At 51.7% G+C, this 19106-nt stretch overlaps 1 protein-coding gene across 1 annotated transcript; it reads right to left on the reverse strand.

Annotated features, from left to right (window-relative positions):
• Positions 1 to 2: 2 nt before the first annotated feature.
• Positions 3 to 18156, reverse strand: FAIM2 (Fas apoptotic inhibitory molecule 2). The gene is made up of 12 exons (XM_083814283.1): positions 17803 to 18156; positions 16043 to 16223; positions 13213 to 13316; positions 12966 to 13030; positions 12188 to 12241; positions 9765 to 9815; positions 9188 to 9227; positions 8435 to 8472; positions 7158 to 7245; positions 6529 to 6624; positions 4618 to 4671; positions 3 to 2781 (listed from the first exon to the last, which is right to left on the reverse strand). The coding sequence occupies exons 1-12, from the start codon at positions 17815 to 17817 to the stop codon at positions 2632 to 2634; spliced, it is 936 nt and encodes a 311-aa protein (XP_083670409.1). The 5' UTR covers positions 17818 to 18156; the 3' UTR covers positions 3 to 2631.
• Positions 18157 to 19106: the final 950 nt, after the last annotated feature.

Genomic DNA, 19106 nt, shown 5'->3' on the forward strand with positions numbered 1-19106 from the left:
ACTAACAGTTTTGCAACAATTTATTAGCAATGTTCAGAGAAAATACAAAATCCTATTTACAATGAAATCATAAGAATGGCTGGACAAAAGGATCACAGGGTTACAGAGCTGGGGTCTGGATGATGCAGACCTCAGATAAGGGTCATCCACATGGAGGAAGTGAAGCAGCCCTGCACCTCCCCTGCACAGCAGGTCAGGGAACCCAGGAGAAACCTGCCTATGGCTATGTCTCACCCCTAATCCTGCATTAGCCCCATGGGGACTTCCACCTTCAATCTGAGTGCTCTCAGTGGGCCTGGCATGGATGGGCTGTGAGCCACGGGTTCAGCACAAAAGAGGAACCAGGACACATGCAAGAAGGGAGCCCTGCAGAGGGTCTCATGAGGGCAGCAAGCCATCCCCGCTTGGGTGGCCTGGAGATGCAGCAGGTGCCATGCAAGCTTTTCCCATGTGGAAGCAGAAAGCCAGGAGGTAGCAGCAGCTCAGGCAGCAGCAGAGTTTACTCCACACCAAAAAGAAAAAGAGTAAGAGATCCAGAGTGGGCTGCAGATCTGTGTTCTCATGCAGAAGTCCAAGGTGTGCAGGGCCAGGTTGGAGAAGTCCCAGTGCAGAAATGGGTCTGCAGAGCTCTGGCCTGGATTATTCTCCTTTGGAGGAGTTTTAGGAATACTTCCGTCAGAACTCTTTGCATAATGCCATAATCCTTCCTCAAAAGCTGGAAAGCAGAAATACCTACAGACCTTTTGCTGAGAGCAAAAGAGGCTCCATAGCCAGTCTGCTAAGGTATTTTGGAACTGCCTACATGGGTTCAAGTGAGAAAAAACCCTCTCTAAACTCAAATTTTGTAAATTTTTAGTGCATCTCCCATACTGCCCTAATCCCAATTCTGCCTGCTCAGCAACCCAAAGCATTTATTTTGTCTCCATGCTGCACTGCAGAAAACAGGGCGTCATGAACTTAATGACATCCTAGTAGTCTTCTTTATCCCTAAATTTTTATTATTTTTTTTAAGTGGGGAGGCAGAAGGCATCAGTTCTGCTCCTGTGTCACAGACAAGGTCAGTGTAGCCGCTGAGGGGTTGAAGCATGTTTTATTTATTCTTTGCACAGTAACTTTCCTTTTCCTCTGCCCAGTTCAGGGCATTGAGCACGTGCAGCGGGAGGATGCAACATGTGAGGGGTAACAGCCAGGGCAGCAGCAGAGGAGGAATGTGCAGTACAGAGCATTTTGGCATAGCCTTTCTCTAACAGGCGGGGAATGCTAGAGGCAGCTCAGTGACGCACTTGCACCGGCATTCCAGGGAGATTGAAGATACGGGTTTCTATCAGCAGGAAGGATCGCTTTCTAAATAAGAGCAAAAGGCCTCTTATCTCCACCTGGAGCTTTACAGTTAGAAATTAGCCAGCTAATCCCCAAACAGGGGAATGTGAGCAAGGGGAAGATGGAAAGTTACCTGCACGCTCTGAGGCATCCACTGCCTTCCTTGACATCCCTGTTTGGAGGAGCAAAGCCAGAAAATGGCTAGAGCAAGAGGAAGAGGCGACACTGGTGTTTGCTACAAAGACGTGCCCATTTTGAGCAACAAGCACGCACCCTGGCCTCAGTCTCTGGGTAATAACCACTTAAGACCATTAATCTCTAGCAACCAAGACGCTTGTGAAGGCATCAGATCCTTAGGATGGATCACAGGATCTCAGCCGCCCATTTCCCACATCAGGATGTGCCTAGCCCTGCATGGGCTCTGACACTCAGCCTCTTTCCTCTGTTCTCTGCCATTCCCTGCCAATAATCCTCACGTGGGATCCCAACCCTCCCAGGTGAAGAGCCACAATTCAGGACAAGGACATACACATCTCCTGGGCTGGGGAGGTGAGCCCACAGCCAGTGATCCTGCTGACCCACTCTGGGAAGGAAAGAAAGTGCAACCTCAGCCCCACAGCCAGCTGCAAAGGATGCAGAAGAATTATTTCTGCAGGACATTAGGGATGTCCTGAAAAAGGCTGAACATCCTGAACAACAGGTTCCCTTGCGCCTGAAGGACTGATTGCTGGGACACCCAGACTATGTGCTCCCATGCACTGCCTTTCTAAAAGCAGGCACTATTTGGAACATTTTTCTGCAAAGGCCGTGAGGCTCTGAATGAATGCAGGTGAGAAACAGGGGTCCCCTAGCTTCTTCCCTTCCTTCAGGTGGTTTTCCTGCCAGCATCCTAGCAAAATTCCCTGCCTCTCCTCCCTCAATATTATTTTCCCTTTGCAGAGCTGTTCACAGCAATTCAGCATCCCATGATGTGCAGGACACAGGCAACTCTGACAGCCTCTGGGGAAGAGAAGATCCTGGTCTCATGCCTCCCAGTCTCTGGTCTGGTTTGATCTCAGTAGGAGTGGAGGGAGCAGGACAGACATAACACTTAAGCCCTGCTTTGCTGTCTGGGTCACAAAGGCTTAACAGCATATATACAAGCTGCATAAAGGAACCCAGGGGCTTTGCTCGGCTGATAGAATGGAGCCTGCTAGTGTGCCAGAAAGGGTGGTTTGTTGTTGGTTTTGTTTTTAAACCCTCTTTTGCTTTTAATATTTTTTTTAAACATCTGCATCTTGCCAGCAAAGAGAAGATACTGCCTTGCTGCACTCACTCCTGGCTGGAGCCAAAGAACTGGAGGAAGAAGGAGAAGATGTAGATGATGTCCAGGTAGATATTGAGAGCTCCAAAGATGTATTCTTCTGGACTTAGTGAGTACCGACGATTCCCCATCAGCATCTGGGTATCAAAAGCCAGGAACTGTGAAGAAAGAGGAGAAAACCAAGTGACAGTCAGAAGCAGATTTGGCACAGGGAAGCAAAAAGTGCTTTGCTATAAGGAGTTCTCCCAGTTGCTTCACTATACCCTCAACAAGAGCACTGCCACTCTTTATGGGACATAACTGCTGTTTAAAAGCTCTGAACAATGCACTGATTTAGTTGCAACTTTCCCTTTCTTTCATTTCACTCTGATAGTCAAACCCTGAGCTTAACTATTATTCCAGGCCTGCTTCCTTCAAGGTGATTCCCAAGACTTTGCTTCATCCATGCCAACTGTGTCCCCAAGGTCAGCTCAGGAGCACTCCTGCCTGTTCCACCTCAGCCAGTCCCTAGGACTTGCTATTCCCACCGTTTCCCCGGCTCACAAACACCTGCCAGGTAATGATATTTCCGGAGCCCAACACGACATTGCAGCAGCACCACCAGACCAATAAAGAGAGCAGGAAACCCCAGGTCCTGGGCAGCACTAAGGTCTGCAGAGCCACCAGCAGAGATAGCCAGACCCAGAGGGGAACTAACACCTCCCTGAGCTGCAATCACACCTGACTACAGGGCAGATTGTACCCATAAAGCCTGCCTGCAGGGACACAGCACTTGGAGGAGGAAACATGGGCTGTGAAACAAGGTGGTGGTCCAGCTGCAAGAAAACCTGGACCTTGCTGCATGACTTCAAACACATCATCATCTCCAACTCACCTCTACTCTGTGGTCAACCCAGCCTGAGATGGATGCCTTGTCACAGAGCTCTTCAGGGCTGTGGCAGGGCATCTCTGCCACAGCTGGGGGTCAGCTGGCACCCCTGCCCTCCCCAGCCACAACCAACAACTGATCTCCCAAGACATGGTCAGGCTGAGCTGGAGCCTGGCACAGTTCACTCCACCAGCTGTGTTTCTGACAGAAGGTTATAGGGTAATAAGATGTTTAGCCTCCTTGTGTTTTACAGAAGAGTCTTTAATCATGAATCACAGAAGAAATACCCAAGCTCACTTGAAATGACTTTATTAGCTAATAAATAAAATTGCTCAACTGTTCTTATTCACTGCATGCCCAATGCGCACCGCCTTGAACCCCAAGGCAGCCCTTCTCCTGACCCCCACCTCAAGGCAATGCCAAGCATCTTCCCAAACAATGCCCACACCAGAATGGCAAGCACAGCACTGCCCGGACATGCTCCGGGAAAAGGCTCACAGGAGGGAGAGCCAGGGAGCAGATGGAAGAATGAATGAAACCTTTTCAACTTCAGTTCGAGGAGCTGCCCTGTTTCAGGGCTTTTCCTGCCTGCAGTGAACCTTCCTAATGCCCCTTAATCCCAGACTGTGGTCTCTGACTGTTGTCCAATACCTCCATTTGTTATGGAAGTTCATACCCACTGCCACCCAGCCAGTCCTGCCTTGACTTTGCTCACTTTTGCTGCCTCATTTCATCCTTGAGCTCCCTTTGAGCACTGCAGTCTGGCTCCTATTGCTGTGTCAGAGCTTAGTCTCTGCTCCCACTGTGGAACTGCCTTTTGCCCTGCCCCTACAATACTTTCTGCTGCTCACACCTAGTATTGCGCTTACAGCATGGATTTGCCAATCGCACCATGCTCAGCACCAGCACCGTCACGTACACCAGCACCTTCCCAGGACAAGGCTGAGGTCACTGCAGTAATTGCTATTCATGAGCCACTGGAGGATGTGGAGCTCTCTGCAATCCTGAAACTCACTCTTCTCCCTTCCCTAGGCACCCTTCAAGGCAAGAAGCATTTATTCCACATTTACTTGCTTACTTTTCCTTCCAGTACAATCCCAGGCCCTGTGACCAGCACCACACTTACCATAGTAAAGATAATGGCACCAAGCAGAGCATAGATGGCATGGAGCCAGGGGACCTAGAGAAACAAATCCATCGGTCAGTGCCTGCAAGTGTACTAGTCAGTTAGGACTTGACACAGAAGAGAGCTTAGCTCTCACATGGAGGATACAAGTTAGGAAAAGTGCTCTAATAGCCCAGAATTTGCATCACTTCCAGTTCCAATCCAGTTTCTATTGTTGTCATTTTTGTGGGAAAGATAGGTTGCTGTGCCTCAGTTTCCTCTCTCACTTTGGTCTTTATGTCTATTTGGCTCATATGCTTCCAGACCAGGTGCTCGTGTTTCTGAATAGCCTACTTCAACACAGCTGCAGTCTCTGTGGAAACCTCTCAGCCCAGCCCTGATGGAAATGCATTTTGCAGCAGCCCTAGAAGGTGTTTATTTATCCAGCCAAGCTGATCCCACTGGAAGAAACACCAATTGCTTCCAAGAGCCAGACGAAGTTTTGCATGTTAATTAAAGCTGAAGTGTGTTCATCTGTTGGAGTCACAGCAGGAAATTCACTGAAATTAAGACCAAATCCCAGCCCTTGCTTGCTGTGGCACAGTAACCTACAGCGCTAACGGAGATGTTGCTTACATTCCAAGAGAAGTTGCCCACATGGATGGCTGATTCAGCCCCGAGATCGCAGCCTGCCTCCCGAGATAGACAAGCTCATTACAAGCTGCCTCAAGCTATGCTTATCTTGACAGGCTGCAAGATAAAGAGCAGTTGTCTCAACAGTTTAATGGCAGCAGCTTGGCACCACCACCTGGTTTACGCGCACGTCTGCAGAAGAGGGGAGATGGATGCCAAGCCAAGACAACCCAAAACCAAGCTTCTGGTTTGGGAAGCACCAGCTCATGTATTTGTGCATCATCAGGTCAACTCCAGGGCTGGTACCAGCGGGAGCATCTCCTGCAGGTCTGGCCCACTGATTATGACTCAAGTCCCTAGAGGAGCCAGGTGAGGTGTGAAGGGTTTGGAGGGCACTTAAAGGTTGCCGTGATCAAAGCCAGGTGCTGCTGTCACCAGTACAAGCAGGCATTCAGGGTGATTAATGGTGGCCCCACAGCCCCACACACCTTCCCTCTTTCATCAGGATCTCTTCCAGAGTCTGTCAGGCTCTTGCCTGAATGACGACTCACCTAATGAGACTCTTGGATGGAGACCAGATGCTCCATGCTGCCACACCAAACCCTCTATGAGGCGTGGTCACAAGTAGCTCCAGGGTTTCGCTTGGACACAGACAACACCAGGTTCAAGCCAAGAGCAGGGATGCAGAGGGCTGGCATGGGAGGCCAAAGGAAGGGGCTGGACACATGCAAGAGGGACTGGCAGCAGCTGGAGGAGCAACAAGGTGGTTGTCATGCTCTGGACTTCTTCCTGGGGTCTCAATCACCCCCCAGAAAGGCTTATTTTTGTCAAAAAAATTTGAGCCTCAAGATTTAAACATCGCAGAACTGTGCCTCACGGTAGCATGGCTACAGCCAAGCCTGGCCAGACAGGCTCACTGCTGCACTTGTCCAGAGGCCAAGGCCTGCCCCAAACAAAGCAGGGCTCTTAGCCCAAATTCAGGGCAGGACAACACTTCAGCCAGCTCACCACCCTGGTTTTAGTGGAGGGGAAACTGAGGCACAAGCAGGTGGTGCAAGCTGCTTTGGGGTCACTCCACAGCTGCAGGAACAGAAGCAAACTTCCTCAAGCCCCAGGCCAGTGCTGTCCTACAGCCTGATATCTGATTGTACAATGGGCAGGCAACAGCCACCTGGCTTTTCATTTCTGCTGGTGTTTCTGCACATTTCAGGACGGCCCTCTGAAGACGAGCCCTGGAGCTTGCCTGCTTTGTGCTGATGGGGACTGGGTGAGGAAGGAGGGACGCGGGTTGTTACTCACGTATTGGTAGGGCAGTATCACAGCCAGAATGATGCCACCGAAGAAGAGCACCATGAGCATCACAAAGAGGACACCCTGGTAGGAGGTGAAGTCAAACTGCAGAGGCAAAGAGCACTGCGTTACAAGGGCAGGGGGCCCTGCAGAGGCAGTGGGGGGGAACCCCCCCACAGCTGCAGGGAGGGACTCCCCAGCATTGCACCCATCTTGTTGTCAGATGGCAATTCCTCCATCTGCATCTCAGGTCCTGTAGCCCAGCTCCCATCCCTGTGGCAGAGCCGAACACTCACCACACCCCCTTTATTGCCATGGGCACAAATTCTGTACCCATCTCATCCCTGATATCCAAAAGCCCTTCATGCACATTTATGTTAGTGCCTTCATGTATCCGAGCCTACTCCTAAAAAACAAACCAAAAAACCCACCCACTCACAACTTACCCCATACATTAGCATCTTCTCACCCCATCTATGCCCCAATATATCCCTTGCTATGGCATCTGCATAACCTTCAATTTGCACCCCAGCATCCCTCAGATCACTCCTGCATCCAGAGCCCCACAGATCTGCCCCTTCGCCCTGCCTGACCCCATTTACTGCCTCTCCCAGAGGGACTGAGCGGCACAGACTGACCTTGGTCTGGAAGCTGAAGATGGTGACAGACAGACACACCAGGGCTGTGATCCCCAGACACAGAAGGACCGACTTGGTATTGTAATAACTGCAAAATTAACAGCAGAGCCACTTTTCTAGGGTTTCCAAGGGATGGATGGGAGGAGAGATCAAGACAGGCAGAAGCTCATTGGGGGTGTACAGGAAAAGCGTGAGTCCTTGGGGCAGAAGCAGCAATGACCTTATCAACGATCGTTCTAAGTGTCAAAAGGGAAGGAGAGAGAGAAAACACCCAAAAAACACTAGATGGGTTTTCCTCCTGCTTTAAATAGAATAGGGTAGGCAGGAGGGCACCTCTATTCCTCCTGGAAACTCATGAGTAGCTAAGATGAGAGCTTGCTATAAAAATCTCTCTGTCCATGGACAGATGGAGAAGGGGAGGATTCAAACTGGGAGGTAATAAAAATAGTGTGACAAATGTCATTGCAGCACAATGAGAAATCAGAAGGCTGTAGCCACTGTTACTCTGTGGCTATGCTTGTAACAGGGGGGGTTGAGTTTTGGAAATCTGCAGGGCAGGATTTGAACAGGCAGAAAGACGATAAGCTTACATATACAAATATTTGTATGTCTGCCCGCTGACTTTGGTTACAGCACTAGGCTCAGCCCCAAGAGCCAGCCCCCCACTCTTCCCTTTGATTTGACTGGAGAGCGATATCACTGGTATTTTCCCTGAGCTGCTGAAGCCACCACTTTCTTTGTGCCCTGCACACATCCATCAACACCCACTGGCTCGTCTGCCTCATCACCAGGGACCCACGTGAACCAGGGCTGATCTTGTGAGCAGATTGTAACAGTAAAAACAAGCAAAAGGGAGCAAGCTGGAGACTACAAAATAGAATGAAACTGCTGGAAAATAAGCTCCTTGTGTCACTCCGGCCCCATCTGGTAGGGCGCTGCTTGTCGGGAGGGGTGAGATCAGTCTATGGCAGTCCCCTACGGCCATCTGTGCAGGCACTGCCTTGTCCCTGGCTCTCTAGTGCTCTCCTACAAGGCTCAGCACAGCCAAGAACTACCCTGTTCTACTCCAGTGGTGACAGAGAAGGGGTGGCACCATGCCTCTCAGAGAGGTTCTTTAAAAAGTGTTTTTAAGAGGGAAGGTGGTTACTTTAAGTGGCTACCAGAACAGCTCCAAAGAAATCAAGTGGTCCTTTTATTTCAGAAACCAGGCAGTTTTCCCACAGAAAAGCCCAGGACATAGGACCAGAAAACCTCCAGGGACCATGTGCTCAGCCTACCTGGAAAGCATCCCAGTGAGATAAGCCATGGAGAGGGTCTGGGGGGGAAAGAGAGCCACGTTATTCTTGCGTTCATGTCCCAGGAAGAGAGACTCAGCAGATAAAACATCTCAATTGCAGGAACAATGATAACTACAAGGGTAGTGAAACCTCAAACTGATGCCCAGGAGAAGCAATTGTCACATAGTTTCTAAGACTCCAGTGATGAATGTCCACAGGACAGGTTAAAATGAGGGCAGCTTCTCAGCACTGGGAGCAGTCCCACCTTCCCCATCCTTCCACCCTCCTGCACAGGCCTCCAGCACCCTACCCCAGCTCCCACAGCCTCTGCAGGCCTTTTGTTTTATCACAGAATATCCTGAGTTGGAAGGGACCCATAAGGATCATCGAGTCCAACTCCTGGCACCACACAGGTCTACCCCAAATTTCAGACCATGTGACTAAGAGCACAGTCCAAACACTTCTTTAACTCCGACAGGCTTGGTGCAGTGACTACTTCCCTGGGGAGCCTGTTCCAGTGTGCGACCACCCTCTCAGTGAAGAAGGGTTTAAACAGAGGCTCCCTTCTTTCCTGCTTATCACATTTTAGTTCAATTACAGCTCCTCAGCCCAAGTGCAGGGCAAGTGGAGGATTAAATTCCTGCTTTCTACAGGAATTCAGAGCCCAGATTCTTTTCTCTCCTGCCTAAAGCCATTGTGAAACCCGCACTGGTTGGAGGGGCAGGGCCGACATTGTCCAGATGTGCTACTTACAAAGATGCTCAGCAGGATCAGATTCCATGGGAAATACCTCCTGCAAGTGAATAAACAGGGGCTGGTCAGCCCTGCGATGCAGAGGGCAGCGGTAGTCAGCGGCGCTCCACAACAGGTTGCATAAGATGTGCCACGTAATTAATGGCCTGTGCAGCAAATGGCAGGGGTGGTGCAAGGGGACAGTCATCCCGCTGGGAATGAGAGAGCATTCGGGGTGCTCTGAGGCCAAGAGGGCAAATGCCCCCATGAGATTGCAGCAAAGCAGCCAGGAAAAGCAAAGACGACCATTCCCTGAGGTATTTAACAACGAACATTTGGAGCAATGCAGCAGTGCAGTTTGGGCTGCAACACATCTACCTTTCCATCCTCAATTTGACTTCAGTTTTTAGTGCAGCGTTGCAGCAACTCCCAACTGCATCAGGCCTGGAAGTACAGCTGCCACCTCCGGCCCTGCATCATTGCCCGAGCACAACCCCATCCCCTCTCTGCAATGATGTTGGTCATGTTTGCAGCAAGACGAGAGCATTCATCCTTCACTTCATCGGGCTGTTTTAAATCCAAAAAGAAAATATTTTACCTGGGTCCAGAGCAGCAAGCAAGAATCAAGTAGGTCACAAAGAAAACAGCACTACAAAGAGAAAAAAAAAAGCATATTAGGGATGAAGACATAAGCATTGTGTATTGAAGCAGGAGGGAAGTCTCCAGGTGACAAGCCTTAGTGCTCTGTTGCACTGCCTAAATGCAAGCACTGTGCCAGAGGTCAAGGCTGGGTAGGAATCGAGGCAGCAACAGCCTCTTGCTGAATTCATTTTCTGCCCAAAGCTGCCTGCTGTGCCTATGGCAGTCCCTAAGGTGGGACAGTACAACCACCCTTGGAGAACCTGAAGGACAGTTTTGGAGCAGAGCAAGGGTAGCATTCAGGGCCAGGGTAGATGGAACAGCCAAAGGCATTTGTTGTTGACGACTCCTCGCTGCGTGAGTCCCTTGACTGGAGATGGCTCGGCTCTGCCCCTCTTTGTCATCATCACTGGCATCCCACCTGGCTTGGTGGGCTCGAGGAATCCTGCTGGGATTTCAGCAGCCCTTCCACCAGCCCCATGAATCTTTGTTTAAGTGGCTTGCCTAAGGTCAGGGGGAAGGTCAGGTTGGAGAATGGAGTTGTTCCGTGCCACCACACCAGCCCTGGAGGAAGAGCTCACCAGAAGGATCCTCTGAGGACACTGAAGCTCACAGACCCAAGCCTAATGTGCTGCACATGCCATCCCCAGGTCACCTACGAGTTATTTATCTCACATGACTTGACCCTTCAGCAAAGCAAAAATCCCAGAGCTGAGGGATGGTCTCCCCCTGCCCCGGCCGTCACGCAGCCCGGGTGTTTTTCCACACTGCTGATGGGGTTCGGCGCAGTGGGAACCTGCTCACCTACTTTCACCCTTGTGCCTGGGGGGGGGGGGAGAGCAGCTTCCAAGCATGCCGATGGCAGCACGATAGCCAGTCACCTTAGGTCTAATAAATGAACATGACGGCAAAACCCACGGGCCATGATAAATACACCAAAGATAAACCTGAGCATTGCTCTCCCACAGGGAAACAGGAAAGCTGGAGTGGGCACAGCTCAACAGATGGAAAGCAAGCAAGTAGGGAGCAAAGAGAGCTGCTGCAGTTATCCGTCTCCTTTGCACTCACTACGAACATCTGCTCTTGCTTTATTCTCCCTGAGCCATCACTGAGCAGCCCTAAGGTACCCACTTTTAATTCAGAGGTGTAGACGGAGATGTCAGGTCTCTGCACAAAGGAGACCCAGACCCAGACCAGGGAAAGCAACTGGAGACACTGGGGACGGAGGGAAGGGTTGACTTGCTGAAAGGGACAGACAGAATTTGAGTCCCTCAAGTACAGAACCTGTCCCCAGCTGGACCAAGACAATATTGCTCCTGCTGAAGGATAGGAAGAAGTAAATGCTAACTGGCCAGAAAGCAGCAAGAGATGAGCCCAAAGGTAAAAGCATAGACCTTGGTCTTGTCTCCCTGCAAGGCAGCACTGCTTCTCCGATCTACCAATTGGCCAAGGATGAGCAAATTATTTTCTTTTAAGGTCAAAGAAGCATGCCGGTGCCAGTTGCCTTCTATTATTGCTATTTTAAGTCTTTTTTTCTAAGTTATATAAGCTGGTGTCTCATCTCCGGGCCTGGACACATTTCGTGATTTGGGTGTGAACTAATTAAAGCCAGGTTCGCAGAACCTCATTCACAAGCAATTGCATCGTGCTCTCTGCCTGCTTAATTAGCAGCACTAACCCAAGCAGCATCCAGAAAACAGCACAACTGCAAATATATTAGCACACGGAGGTGCAGCCTAGCTACCTCCTCTCTGACCGTTCAGACCAGGCTCGCCTAATGAATGGAATCCCAAATTGTGGGCACCAAAGGCTGCTCCCCGATGATGAGCCTGGCGTGACAGCCCCGATGGAGACAGGGCCAGAGTCACCCTGGTATCTCCAAATGCACCCACCCCAACACTGCCCACATCCTTCTTCATCTGTTGCTTATCAAGACATGGGATACAAACCGAGGCAACCTCCTTGCTTTCCATGGGAGCATGCAAAATTAAGCCCACAAGTACCCACTGTGTATTTTCAGCTCTCACATCTGGGTTTCTGCAGAGCTTACCTGGAAGATCCTCCATTTTACCCAGTTTGCTCTGCAAGCAATACTCATACATTTATTTTGACCTTGGTTCGCAGAGCAACAAGCCCTCTTTTGGGAATTATTTGGAGGTATCCAGCGCATGTCATGTCTCAGACTCTTTTAAGTGAAGTTTTCTTTTTCTGTTCTCACCTCAAAAATATCCATGAATTTCCCTGGCTTCCCCTGCACACATATTGGAGCAACTTCTCAAATGCAAGATACAAAAGTGTTTGGAAAGTGTTTCTGCATCACTACAGCCACATCCAAAGCTGTTCAGAGCATGCATGGCCAGAGGAGAAGACAGAGATACTCACTAGGAAGCCCAGTACCAAGCAGAATGTGTCTGAATGTACCCCTTGACCGGTTCGCTGCAAGACAGAAAAGGGACACTGAGCAGAGCATAAAAATGCCAATCACTTTACAGGTTGCTGCTAAATTAAACCTGGGAATGTGCACGGGGTGACACAGAGTGGGGATATGTGCAAAAACACAGAGGACTCTACCCAGCAGACCAGCCAGCTGGAAAGAAATTCCAGCTGTCAAGTTGGCAGGACAGCCCTGCTGTTATCGGTGACGCCGTTGGACTTGCTCGCGGCGTGGCTGCTGCTTTCTCCGAGAAGCGATTAAAGAGGTCAGCACCTCGGGCTGACAGTGATTCATTATTTATTCCAGAGGCAACGTGAGCTGCACATGCCCAAAATGCTCAGGCACCTGAGCTAGCTGTGCGAACGTGGGGTATCTGCTTCTGCGAGGGCAGGTAACCCAGTCCCTGTAGCTGGGGCTCTGATGGCATCGATAACTCCCGAAAGAAAAAAAGATACAGGGCACGGCTGAAGCAGCAGTTAAATGCAAGGGCAAGCAGCTCGGGTCTCTCTGCTGGGGATGGCACCCAGAAGGGATGATGCACTGTTCAGGGGACATTCAGAGGAGATAGCAGAAGGACCTCCCAGGGACCCCTCAGTCTTGTTTTTATGTTGAAGTACCTGAAATAATTCACGTACCTACAGAACAGAAAATACCCCTGTGTAATGGGTCATACAGGAGCAGATCATGCATAGGACAAAGCAAGCATTACAGCTACGGGAGACTTACCAGAAGGTGAAGAAAGCCACAATAACAAGAGTCACCAAGAGCTGGACCATCAGGATGGCATAAACCTGGAACGAGAAGCAGCCCGTGGGCGAGCCGCAGGCTCCCCACTGCCCACCCAACTCAGAGCAGCTCCGTGGTCCAGGGGAGCCCAAGCCAGGGCAGCCAGGTTCCTCTGGGAGGCCGGGGCTGCTCTCCTGCCTTTGCAGGAGGAGGTTGAGCCTGGAGAGACACGGCTCTTGCCCCTTACCTTCCTGATGAACACCCTGCGCACATTCCTGTCATCCCAGCTGAAGGTCGTGAGCATCTCCGTGTCCCCGGGGTACCCACCGCTGCCATAGCTGGGGCTTGTGCCTGAAGCAGAAGCCAGAGGTCAGCTCCCATCGCCTCGCTCCCTCCCAAGCCGCAATAATTTGACCCCGGTGATCAATTACAGTTCAGGAGGCCCAAATTTTAGTTTTTTCTTATTGCACCATGAAAATGAGGTATGCTGGGATGTGCTCCACTCCCTTCTCATTCCTGTATCATACTAGGAGCATCTTCAAGAACAAAAAGGGGAAAAATACTTCTGCAAGCCCCAACACAACAAGGATGCCAGGGTTTATTCCTGTCTACAATAACAGCAATTCTTTAACGACAATTAGAGGTCTTGTACCATCTCCTCATTCACCTTTCACAGAACATTAAAACATCCCCAAGAGGAGCTGTGACTCAGCACCGCAGTCATTCCCATCAGGAGCTCCGGAGCAGGAGGATTCCCTCGCTGCTCCGTAATTGCCTGAGCTTAGGTTGTGTCTGCATCATTTTTAATGTCAAGAGCGTGTCCTCTTCTCTGGGAGAAGCTCATTTCAGACAGCTTTTTCAGAAGGGCCATCCCTGAATCCAGTTTCTATGCACACAGTCAGACCAGTTTGTGAGCAAGCCTAAGCAAGGGGAAAGAACTCCAATGCAGCTGCCAGGGGTACCTTCCCCCGAAACCGCTGCACCACATAGCCCTTCCCACATAGCCTTCTTTGCTGAGGGCTCTGTGATACAAGCTCTTGTTGCTGGAGTTTCTTGCAGCCTTCTCCCACTCCTGAACCTCATGCTTAAGAAAAAAAATGAAATACTGAAACCACATCTGATGACAAGATCTGAATGATCTTAGCACATCGTTCCCCTGCGTTACTTCTCTTGCAAATCCCCCCACCTGTGTTACTAAGTCTTCTAGCTGGGTTTCCTATAGAAACAAGGCTTATGTGATTACACCAGCTATACGTTCATGTCCCTGCCTGTTTGACAGATGTCTCTCCTCCTCAAAGCTTTATAGCTCAGTGATACTCGGATCCTCTGGGCAGATGGAAGCAAAGCCCACGCAAACCAAAGACAGGCTTGCAGACACCAGCATAGCCAAATTCAAGGCCCTGGTCCTAAATTTCTTCTATTTTACAGGTCAAAGGCTGCTTGCTCTTATTGTAGAAGCTGGATCTAAGGATGCCACTGGCAGGAAATGAATCCTTCATGCTCCTTTTGTGCCTAATAAATCTCTCGTGCCGTCTTCTGTGCCCCAGCAGGGATGCACTCCTGCCATGCATCCTCATTTCTGCAAGATCTGTCATCGTCTGCATGGCCAAGAGCACCTGAGGCCCATGTCCCCAGGGCACTTCAGTGCCTCCTGCTTCAAAGCAATCAAGGCACCTAAACACCAAATTAAAGATCTAAATGCCTGAGAGGAACGGAGGGTTTTCCTCCTCCCTGGAAAGTGTCCCTAGCACCAGTCATCTCCCACCCATGACCCTGTTTCAGGCAGCAAGACAGCGTGTCCCCAGCTAGCGACTCAAGGATGCAACCCAAAACATGCGTCACTTCTCTCCAGCTACTTCCAGTCTCATATAAGCCATTAGGCAGAGCCCCGTGGCATGTCCCCCCACCTCCAGACCCCTGCTGTGGGAGCTGCAACCCACAGTGCAGCTGAGAGTTGATGCATCACCTAAACAAGGTCTCTGTGATACCCAGAATCCAGCGTCCTAAACCATTTGGGCTTTACTCATTGTAATTCATCATGACAGTGGAAAGACACAGATGGTTATTACAGCAAGCTGCGAGGTTATTTACCCCCTCTTTCTGATCCCCAAAGGCAAGCAAGAATGGAAAAAAGTCTGTGAAACCATCAGACCATGCAGGTACACACATCTCAGGCGGGTTCAGCTTGCTCTTGCCCCTTCCCTAAACCTCTTCATCCTTGCAGCTGCGACCGTCCCTGCTGGCCGGAATGGGCAGCTGCCAAAGCAAAGCAGAGGAAGAGGATGGAGCAGAGCAAAAGGACTTGGGAGTCCTTAAATCCAGTGCTCTCTGCAGCTAAAACCGTGCTGACAGAGCAGTTGCCCTCAGCAGCCCTGCGTGCTCGTTCCCTCCAGCCAGCCGCCACATCCTGCGTCCCCTGGCTCCCCTGCATCGGGCACAGCCGGACCTTTGTCCACTTGTCACAGCCCCAAGCGGAGGCTGCAAGTGGCAGCCGGGAAGAAAAGCTTCTTGTTTGCCCAGGGGTCACACTCGTGGCCATGCAAACCAACGCTGGAACAATTCAGCCTTCGAGTCCAGCGGAGTTTTAACCTCCACTGGCTCTAAACACCCGCCCGCAGCAGCCAGACATCACTGATGCCACAATGTCAATTCTGCCGGTTCAGCAGCTTCTGTGAAAGAAGCAGGAGCTGGAAGGGGGGGGGGGACTGCAGCCTGCAGCGCTGGGAGCACCACACCAGGACGCTCCCCAGCCCTGGGAGCTGGCACTGCCCAGTGCGGCAAGCTGGGAGCCAGGATTTCACCATCCCCATACTGGAAAGGGACAAAGCACAGGGGTTTAGTCCCATATCTGGAAGGCAGCATGGTTTAGTGCTTTGGCAATCTGGCCTTTTTTATTATTGTTATTTAATTACATATATATAGCTAACAGACATAACTCTACAGTGAGCTCTACCATGGCTCACAGTGGGTGCCACATCCCTGGCTCCTCTCTCCTTTACAAGCCCCAGGGCAATCTCTGCATCCCTCTCCCCCCTTTGCAAGTGGCTCACCCTGGGTACAGCCACAGGAGGACTTACTGGGGTCGACGTAAGCCCAGCTGGGGTGGAGCGGGACTGATGGGGGAGGAGGGTAAGCGCTGGCCTTCATCCCCTCTCCTGCTGTCGCCTCCTCGTAGGTTGGAGGGGCTGGTGGAGCTGTGGCATTGTCCTTCTTCTCCCCTTGCCCCTCAGGGTTGGGGGGTTTGTTGTTCACAGACAGCTGCACAGAAATTTGGGGGGGGGGGGGGGGGGGAAAGAGAGAGATTAGACTATAAAATGGCACAAAAACAGCCCTGCAATGGGAACCCAGAAAGGCATAGGCAGAGGTCTGGGGCTCCTCCATTTGGTCCCAGGACCCAGAGAGAGGAGACCCAGCAGCTCCTGGTGCTGGACCCATCTACGCATCCCCAGGAACAAGCATCCCCTGATTGACTGAGGAAGAGATGAGAAAACATTCAGCATGACAAAGAGGATGAAAAACTGTAGCTAACCAAGCAAGTCTGAGGGTAGAGGCAGCCTTGCCCAGAGCCCTCCGTGTGCCTCAGGCTCAAGTGTAACACTGGAAAGCATCCAACTCATTTTTTGTATTTCAGCCTACTTGTTTCTGAATTTCCCCTCAAAATAAAGACTTCCAGTTTCTAGACAAAACGCACACACACCACCTCAGCTCCTTCATTTTCACGTACAACCATATTTTGGGGAGTTTCTCCAAGACCCCAGAAAGTGCCAACCAACTTGTTCCTCTCTGCCCATCTAGAGGCTCAGCCACTCTTCCTTCCACAATTTGAAGATGCAGCTAAGGGATTTGGGACCCCACATTGTCAAACTACGAAGTCCCAGCAAAGAGAAATGGCCACAGCTCCCATGGCAGGGTTGAAATCCATATCAGGACATCTGACAACTTTCTTCTCCGTGGAACATTATCTCTTTAACATTCTAGCAGTATCTTTGTTGTCCCAGGATAAGCTATGAGCCTGGTACCCTGTCCCTGCTGCCAAGGCAGGTACCAGCTCAGCATCAGGGACAGCATCCCCCTGGGTCACAGGACCCAAAAAGTGCGAAATGAAGTAGACAGACTAACAAGCCCTGGGGCAGACAGCACAGTCCCTGCACAAAGGTCTTAATTTAAAAGGTGCAACAAGCCCTTCAGAGTATCCCAGGACACACGTGAGCTGACCCAGCTGCTTCGGGATAACTGTGCCACCTCCTCTGCCCTCAGGGACGTGGTGGCCAAGAGCACGCAAGACCCTGGAGATGAGCAAAGAGATGCAGGAGGGCCAGGGCTGCCTGCATCCGGGCAGCCTCCAGCCTCGTTGTCATGGCAATGGTGCACTGTGCTGGCAGAGGATGCATTGCCCCCCCTCTCCCAGGAAGCAGAGCATTGGGGCACCCCAAAACCCACAGCTCCCCGGATCACGAGGTGCTAAAGGCAGGTACCAAGTGCTGGAGCATGGATGGAAAAGCACAAGAACCCCACAGAGGTCCCCAGCATCCAGGATGGGTGGAAGAAAGAGCCACAGCTCCCATGCCAGGGTTGAGCTCCACATCCAGCAGCAGGAAAAACAGCCCCCAACCCCATAATCACCTCCATCCCCTTCCTCTGCCAAAACACTCACCACCACAGGGACCAGTGCACCCCAAACCAGGCTTTTCACTGGTACCCGGCCCCCCTCTCCCCCCCCCATAGCAATTGTTTTATCCCTTAAACCCCCTCACTCCAACCCATTCACCCCCCCCCAGCCATGCAGCAATTATGCATGCATGACGACCCATCAGCCCAGCACTGGCCTCCCACCTACCTTGCCCTGGGTCATGGTGCCTCGCTAAGATTGCAGGCAGCCCCTGTGTGAGGCTGGCAGAAGGAGAAGGCCGTAGCTGAGCACGAGCCTCCACGCCGGGTCCCTTCTGCCTCCTCTCCCAGGTGTCTCGGGGCTGGCTGCAGCCGCTGCAGCCTCCGCAGCGTGCGCCGATGCCTTCACCTTCTAGCAATATCCACGGAGCAACGGGAGCTGGAGGGAGGACCGTACCATTCCCAGCCTGCAGCACAGGGGGAAGCCGGGAAAGAAACAGCTAAAAATGACAAAACCAGAGGCAAGCAGCCACCGGCAGCGAAGGGGAGGATGCACGCTGGGGAAGATGCACACCGCAGCACTGGGGAGGCAGCTGCAGGGTGGGAAGCAGCTGCCCCAGAGATGCTGAACTCGGGGCTGGGATTGCAAAGGGGAGGGAGATGCAGAGGATGCTTTGCTGCAGCATCTCTCCACCACCGCATCTCAGAGCTGACCGTGGTTTGGGGAGCGGCAGCATCAACCATCGGGCCCTGCTGCAGCTGGACACAGAGCAATGAGGGCTATTGCAGGGGGCTGGATGCTTCACCAGGGCAGAGAGGCTTGAGCCGAGCTCTGTAACACAAGAGCAGGAGGGAGGAATCGTGCACAGCCCTGGCTTCCTTCCCAACCCTTTCCAGGCTTTGAACAGAGCTGGATAGAGAGGACGAGGCTTGTTTGCCCCACGTGCATTGTCCTTCCCAGGCAGCCCCAGCTGGGGGTCACAGGGAAGGTTTGGAGGTGTCCTGGGGGGGCGGGGAGCAGACCTCCAGCACCACACAGCCCCCATCACAGAAGCAATATTGTTGCTGTACTGAATCCTCAAAGGAGGGAGCTGAATGGGGAGTCTCCACACCAAAAGTAAGGGGCACCAAGTGAATGGGGGTTTGCCCCCCATGACAGTACCTGGAAGGGGTGGGGAGGGGGGTTACAGCCTGGAGGGCACAGGCAGATGGAGACACCCCCGCTTTGCTCCCCCCAGCCTCAGGAGAGAACAAAATCCCCCCTTTACTTAGTGAAGTGCTTCACACGGACAGAAGGTTTGCCCGGGGCAGATGGCACATGCAGAGCACACCCTGTCTGAACACAGGGGCAGACGCAGACAGGCTTGCCATGGGTGAGAGATGCTGTCAGAACGGGCTTGCACCACGTTCCCACAAAATGAAAGCACACTTTGGGGCAGTACTGAGATCCCACCAGACCAGGAGCTGTGCCAGGAGCTGTATCCTCCCCCGGTCCTTCCCCAGCCCCTCCAAGTCATTTGCACATCCCTCCCA

The sequence above is a fragment of the Anser anser genome (assembly GCF_964211835.1).
Source record: "Anser anser genome assembly, chromosome: 30".
NCBI lineage: Eukaryota > Metazoa > Chordata > Aves > Anseriformes > Anatidae > Anser > Anser anser.

Bases quoted from the DNA above. Each gene is read 5' to 3' on its own strand.
- FAIM2 (XM_083814283.1), bottom strand. The intron at 7,246-8,434 runs GTAGGCTGAGCA...TTAATTTTGCAG, and splicing joins CTCACTGGGATGCTTTCCAG to TTATTACAATACCAAGTCGG. The intron at 4,672-6,528 runs GTGAGTAACAAC...TTGTTTCTCTAG, and splicing joins TGATACTGCCCTACCAATAC to GTCCCCTGGCTCCATGCCAT.